The sequence below is a fragment of the Merops nubicus genome, unplaced genomic scaffold (genome assembly GCF_000691845.1).
Source record: "Merops nubicus isolate BGI_N331 unplaced genomic scaffold, ASM69184v1 scaffold39408, whole genome shotgun sequence".
Taxonomy (NCBI): Eukaryota; Metazoa; Chordata; class Aves; order Coraciiformes; family Meropidae; genus Merops; species Merops nubicus.
The window spans coordinates 429-8,131 of NW_008627058.1; the positions used below are offsets into that span (position 1 = coordinate 429).

The following is a 7,703-nucleotide window of genomic DNA, read 5'->3' on the forward strand; positions in this document are numbered from 1 at the left end:
CCTCCTTGCCATGGGTACCTATGCCGCCTGCTATGCCTTGCTTGCTCAGGTGCGTCACCTGCTCCAGCTCCATGGAAAATGAAAAAAAAAGAGAAAGAGCAGGTGATTGGCAATGACAGGTCTCAATAAAGTTTATAACTAGAGCTGGAAGGTGCTACATGGCCACAAAGTAAAAGTGGTAAACTGTATTAAAGAATCAACCCTTTCTATCTACTGAGTAGTTGAAATAAAGTCACCGTTTACCACTTGATTTGTTATTCTTTTTCTAATCTGGCAGCTAGGCTTTTATTTAGTTACTTTGGAAGTGCCTTTATCTAGGCCCTTCAGATAGGCCCACTAACACAAAGGTTACCCCTAAGTAATCGGTATTGCCCAGCCAGTGCTGGAGACCCAAGCAGTAAGTGGGGTTGCTGCGGGGTGTGGGGGCTATTCTGTGCAACAGGGGCTGTGCATGCTCTGGGGGTGAGCGGGTAAGCTCCCACTACCCACCCCAACAAAGAGCACCAGGAACCTACTACAGAATTAGGTTATTTTTTTCCTTTAGCAGCTACAGAGCCAGAGCAAGGACAGCAACAAATAAGGGGGCAGAAGCTTAAGGGCTGACGTTTTAGGAGTAAAGAGTTTGGACACACAGATTCTTCCTATATCCTGACTCCTCCCCACCATTTTTGGGTAGTTTCTGTATTAACTATTTGTTACTGGTTACAACAGCAAAGTGCAAAGCAGTTCCAATCCTGTAGCTCTGGCTGAATACACTTGAGGCAACGCCACAATTTATCAATGGCTGTATGCCTTTTGGTGTAAGGGGAACATAACTGTGTCTTATCGGGACAGAGGTGGCCACCACAGGCCTGGAGCTGGTGAAGAACAGCCTTGCCACACGGAGGGATCATACACAGTAACAACGAGCTGGCCAAGTCTTGAATGAGTGCCTGGATGAAGGGGACAAAAAGAAGTGACTCTAGAGCACAGCAGGCTAACCTCAACCTTCCCTTTTTTATAGGCCAAAGAACAATATCCCTTCCCCTCTCCCACCCACCTTCCTCCTTCATCAATGTCCTCTAGATGCGATTCTTCAAAACAGCTTCTGACAGAAGAAGAGGAAAGGTCACAGCAGTTAACATCCTCCTCAGTATGATCCTGTTTGAAGCAATGCACTTTTGGAAATTCCAAGATTAATTACTTCAACTTCAAATTTGCTAGTTTAAACTCCTGTGCCATGCCAAAAAATGTATCTACAGTAGCCAGTCTGCAATGGGCTTTTTGGCTATGCTTGGCTCAGTGAAGACCTGAAGGTTTGTACTCAGAAAAAACCATTTAAAACATGTTTAAAGCACACTGAAAATAGTAACTCTTCTATTGAGTTATTGCTACAACCAATAATAAGAAGTGGATTTGCCATTAGAAGCCTGAAGACCTCCAAGGTCTTGATAAAGAAATGCTGAGATCCCAGAGGGTTCCTCAGAAGGTCAGCATGACAGAAACAACAGGAGACAAAGGGAGGGAGGACAGCTTGTCTTGACACAGTGGCAAAGCAAGGTCTCGAGAAAAAAATCCAAGCCTGCCTACATCGTTCCTTGCTGCAGGTTGTATACTTGCCTATTTGAAATTAAATTACATTTAGCTAAAATCTGTATGAATCCATTACAGTGTTCACTTCCACAGATGCCTGCAGCACTGGTGAAGGCAGGTGGGCCTACATGCCAGAAGCTTGTACCTACCAGGCTCCAGGGACATCAGTTTCCCTTCTACAACCTGCCAAAAACCTCACTTTGACGATGTGTCCTCAGATTGACTCATGACCACAGGTACCTAAAATGTTATAGAGTAGACTGTCTTCCTAGGTATCCTTTATAGACAGCATTATGTTTTGGAAAGAGGAGGAAGGAAAGAGAACCGCATCTCTCCCCAGTGTTAACAAGGAGATTTTTCCAAAGTTGCACATATTTCAGGTTAGTGCCATAAAACCAAGATGTGCCCTTCTTGCAACTATACTGAAACCCATAAACTGTAAGGATTACTTTGAAAAGTATGTTTATCCCATATAACATGCCTGTAGACATGCTAGAGTCCACCCATGACCGTTCCTGACCACCCGGGATGTCCAATTTTGCAACCATAAGGCTTGGGCAGAATTTGACCCCCTCTCCCTGTCAATTACAGTAAAAAGAAAAATAGAAAATACATTCAAGGTATAGCAGTGGTGCTAAAAATACATACCAGTATGTCCAGGCAGGCTGCTTTAAGTAGAGTTATCTGGTCTGCAATGGTCAAACTTGTAAAGCCTGGCAATCGCTTCGCAAATTCCACTATTTTAATAATGCACTTTGTTGCAAGTTCGCTGAATTTGTCCCAAAGCCCGAGGTCCAGTCGAACCCGATGATCTGCGCTGGAGTTCTGGAAAGACAGAAGGCACCATAAATCAACAAGGTCCCTTTCAGTAAATGCTTTTCAAGGGAAAGAAACAACAACCAAGTATTCCTTCCAGAAGTACTTTCTATTAACATTCCAGGCATTTTCTGCAGCTTGCTGTTGGGATGATGCTGGTTTTAAACTTGGATTAATCATCTGAAAATTCCTTGGATATTTCTCCATTACTTATGATTGCAGAGGCCATCTGTACAAGGAATACAAATGAACTTAAACATTTCCAAATGTCACTATCATTATTCTTCCTTGCCGTTATATAATAAGTGCATTGAGAGAGACAATTTACAGTTGTACCCCAGAAAATATAAATGAACAAGTGGAACAAGAATATCGGGTCCTCGCCTGGAAAAAGGAGCACAATATTTGGAACATAGTTTCACATACTTAAGGTCTTAGCAAATTAGTTCTACTTAATTTATCTGCTCTGTGGCTCTGCAAGAGTTTTACAGCTTTCTCAAGCTACAGACTCCCATGAATTAAAGAGCATTTCTTTACACAACATTAGGAAAAACACCATGTGTGCTGATGAATGTTCTATGCTCATTTGATGGTGCATCCAACTTATACCCCACTGTTTGAAGTGTTATGAGGACATTCCAGTTGCATCTTCCAGAGACTGTTTCCATATATTCATGTATCATAATCCAAAAGTCCGTGATTTGCTAGGATGCGCAGAAAACCTGTTAAGTTTGTGATTAAACTCAGGTTTTCATACATTTGGAATAACCACTTAATACCTGAAAAAGTTAAAACTAGTCAGACAAGAACCCCATGACTCAGATGTGACTGTGATCTATTTGACACTAGCCCAACAAAAGGTGGTGCCACAGGGAGACCTGGTCAATCACTTCTGGCCCATCCTGTGGGGTGATGAGAATCGGGTAATGACAGAGCTCTGAAATACCCAAGGACCCCAGCATGCAGCATATTCCCATTTTGCCAGCATTCAATCCATTGCTGTTTGGGATGGAGCCAGTGGGACAGCCCCCCCATTATTTAATCAGCCACCAAGTTTAGTGAGCGTTGCAGCTGCCTTCAGCGTCTGGGTGATCTCCTCTTCATTGCAAAAGGAATTTTACCTGTAAAAATATGCTGGTAATGACTCTGCAAAAGGTGCCAAGCTGCAACCACAGAAAAATAAAGGCAGAATTCTCTCTTCTGCATCTCATCTTGAGCTTCTTGACTAACTGAGGAAGAGAGAGGCCTCTCCAAAAAAAGGCCCATCCACACCAGATAGGTAAGTAAGGCAGGTAAGGGGAATTCCCCTCAGATGGAGCCTTTCTCCCGAGCTGCAAGGGAAGTCGAAGTGATTCGCTGTCTTAGATTTAGTCAGTCAAAGTTCAAATGTGAAATCAACTTTATAATTAAAGTTAAATAAGAGGAATCTCAACCTAGAAGTCTAACAGACATGGCAGATAAACAGCCATCAAAAAGCCTTCCATTTACACAGACAGCACTTTCTTGGAGGAACCATCTCTAGTGACCCTGCCACCAACGCCGCTGATGGTGAGGACGTCCACCTCCCTGGAAACCTCTGAAGCCATCAGCTTCCTTCTCCTAACTGGGCCTGAAGAGGTCGACAAGGGGACATGGGGCGAGTTCAGCTTAGCTGTGATGCTCCATCACCCCTCTCCCAGGGCTGCCTTCACAAGCAACACAACCTTTGTGAATCACAGAAGGGAAAAGTCCTGATGGTGCCAGGAGAGCTGCCAAACTGACATTCACCCTCAGCTGCAGCAGGGTGGAGCCTTGAGCTGGTAATATTTACATTAGGCCATTATTACAAAAAAATGAATGCTGACTATGCTGAACAGTTTGAAGGTGCATACCTGCTCTCCCTCTTTTTAAGGGATAAGAAATCAACTTCAGAATTTCTATTTGAATTTTTATTCTGGGAGCTTCTTCAATTTTATTTTGCTTTTTTATATGACGGAAGAAAAGATAGGAGAAAATGTCTTTATAATCCTAAGCCTAAAGAACTGCCTTCAAAATGGTCCAAAACTAATGGGTTAACAGTCATTGTAATGCCCTTTGAAACATTTCTTTTGGCTACAGGAGTATGCATCCCTCAGATTTATTTTATTTCATCCTCAAGGACCTTGGTGAAATACAGTACATTGGAGGAAAAATAAGATCAAGATGTGCAGTCATTCAGGCTGTAATTAAATTTAATAGGCAGTTTATCCAGTTCATAGAAAGATGGCATAGCAGAGAGCTACACAAAGCAGAGCCTAAAGCAGGAAATCATTTTACAATAGGGTATCCATCTGGAAAAAAAAGACGTTGCATGAAACCAGCAAGTGTGAACGAAATCTTCATCAGTATCATATGAGGTTACTTTATCATGCTGCAGTACTGGCAACGGGAAGTTTGACATCTCTTCTATTAAGAGTAATGCACGGCCATCTTAACAAATGTAAATCTAACTCACTATTATGCAAACTGAAGAGAAGGGGCAGTTAATAAAATACAAAATAAACGGATGTTTTATTACACCGGGTGCCACATTCCTCTGTGTTGGAGCTAATGTGGTTTACACATTATCTTTGAGGTGCCACAAATGGAAAGAGTTTTTACGTTTTATTTGGTAATGAATGTAGTCACAAGCATCATGGAAAACAGCCAGATTTTTAGCAGCATTTCTGAACGCGTAAACCCCAAACTGACTCAATATCAATGTATAGGTTGAACAATAAAACACAGGGTTAATAAAATGCACGTTAGAAACAGAAACTCTGATTAAATTTGTCTGGGGATCTCCTCTAACCATGCTGTGAAAAAGATGCACATGCTATGACTTTTCCTGAATATTTTACTGAAGCATTTGTCTGGGTGTCTTTTCCAGGAGCAGTCTTGCATGTTTTTCAGGCCTATGCACCAGCGCACATATGGTGGAACAATACTGTAATACACCCTAGTGGCATCTTTATCAGTGGAAAAGCCCAACCTTGCTATGAAATCCAATTAAACAGCCATTTTTGCCACATAAATTGATCCCATTTTTTCCATCATTTTTGTTTTTTTGTTGCAGACTGCTCTATCTCCACATTAACGATACGGGATGAGGTACTCACAGAAACATACACAGAAGCAGAATCCCTACTGTCTTTAAAATCCACTTTGCAAAGGAAACAAGGCTCACAGGGGCACTCTGCCCTAATCAGGAACACTTGCTACACCTCTTTAGCAAAAGTAGCAACGCACTCCAGTGCCGGCGAGTTCACCAAGGACCACAGCACACGTCTCTGCTCAGTCCCAGAACCAGGAGACTTATCCATCTCTCTCTATATAGATATATTTCTCTGCAATGGCAGAACAATAGCTGTGTAACTTCTATGCCCAGCACTTAGAATCAAAGACAAAATGCCACCAAGATGCAAAATGTCTTCGCTTCCAGCCAGCCAAGGGCAAGCTGGGAGAACCCGCAGCAAGGGTCCACAGAGTTAGAATTATTTTCTGTTTTATCCTCCCTTTATCACGAGGCTGGATGTAACACAGCTGTAGACTTACAAATAATACCAGTCTCAAGGGACAAGCAGTACAGTTACACTCAATTATACTATAAAGTATGACATCTCCAGAGAAATTACTAAGGCACTCTCTCTTACCTGGATGACAGTAATAAAACAGATCTATTTATGATGGACTTTTCAAATCCATTACGTTTAAACAGCTTGCTGATTCTCATCATCAGCAGAACTATACTTGCCACTGCCCACCAAATGCAACTGTTAAGTCAAATGACCCAGGGAATTTAACGTGAGTGTTATTCTCCCATTATTTTAAGTAGACTTTTATTAATTATGCCAAGTATGGTAATTATTACAGATAGGGACACTTTCTCTTTTTAAAGAACAGATGGATATGAAAAGACATAATTGAAAATGCTTCTCCAAAACCATTTTTGAATGGGTGAAAATACAAAATGGGGGAAAAAAATCACCACGTAACCTTTCCCTCTGGGAAATGCGGGCTGCAGTGCTTGAGAGTGAGAGGAGCCAGATACGCAAGCTGAATGGCTGAACAGATTTTTTTTTATGATTGTATCTCTGCAAGGTCTTTTTCACTCCAATCACTTATACTTAAAATTCTTTGCTCTTTTTAGCAACAAACAATGTTTTAAGTCAGTCTTAACGATCATGTAACCAAAGGCGCACAGAGGCAGCACTTGCAGGACAGTTTCTTCCTTCCACTAGTTCTATCAGTACACAAGGGCAAAGCTCATGAAATTCAAGTGAATCCAATTCAGTATGCTCAATTCTCACCTGTCACTTAAAGAATGAAATAAAAAACTCTAAGGTTACAAAAGCAATCTGTATCCTCCACACTGAGAGCATGACACGTTTTGTGACTGCTAGCCTACAGAACCATCACAAAAGCAGGACTGGTGGGCAATCTTCTACCTGTACTAGCTTGTTATGATCAAGAAAACAGAGTGGCCTAGGCTTCTAGCTCCCCTTGGACTCAGCATTTTAAAAAAGGGCTACATGCTCCTTTTTTTTGACTTAAGAGTCTCTATTTCAACTGCCTGACAAGGAGAGATTACTGCCTGAGCCCTGCCGCTTGACCAGCAGCTGGTGGTGTTGTCCAAGCACCAAAGCTGTGCTTCTCCAAGCAGCACACACTTTACACCTCCTGCTGCCTCCACCACTGCAGAAAGGCTTCTCCCCAACTCCTGGGCTGATGGGCAGCCAGAAACGCACATGACCTTTATTCCAGCCCCAGCAGCACTCTGTCCCTTCCACAGCAGGGCAAAGACAGTGTTTATAAAAATGAACCATTAACACTGAATTCCTACCTAAAAAGCTGGAGCAGTCACCAGACCGTAGCTAGGTGAGAGATGTAAATCCTCTGCACTTCACACAGAGACTATGAGAATGCAGCAAAAAGACAGTATCTAGCAATGCTACTATTTTTTTTTCTGACGTAGCTGTTGAAGGAAGCTGTATTACCCTCAAAGATTCAAGGTAAGCCAAAAATAACTCTTTCAGCAGAATTTTGTTATTGCAACTTGCATATTAGCAAACCATGACAAAGTGACAGGAACTTCAGCCACATGCAACTAACTGCTGTGGGCTTCCAACAGATCAACAATCAAACCAAGAAACCTTTTTCCCCAAGCTATCTGATCTGACCTGAGGTATAAGCAAGCAATAACCAGCCTCAGAGAGAATGTGGTCAGGTCACAGTTACTCGGGACACAGACAGACCAGATTCATCAAGGGCTGCCCTGACCCCAAACTGCAGCAGCCAGAAAATCACCGTGGGGGTCA

General features: G+C 42.3%; 1 protein-coding gene across 1 annotated transcript in view; it reads right to left on the reverse strand.

Annotated features, from left to right (window-relative positions):
* Positions 1-2,220: 2,220 nt before the first annotated feature.
* Positions 2,221-7,703, reverse strand: part of LOC103778602 (retinoic acid receptor beta-like) — a gene marked incomplete at both ends in the record, with an annotated part of 6,846 nt that continues 1,363 nt past the window's right edge. The window contains one exon of the mRNA XM_008946196.1: positions 2,221-2,397. Coding sequence (XP_008944444.1) covers positions 2,221-2,397 — 177 coding nt within the window. The remainder of the gene's footprint in view (positions 2,398-7,703) is intronic.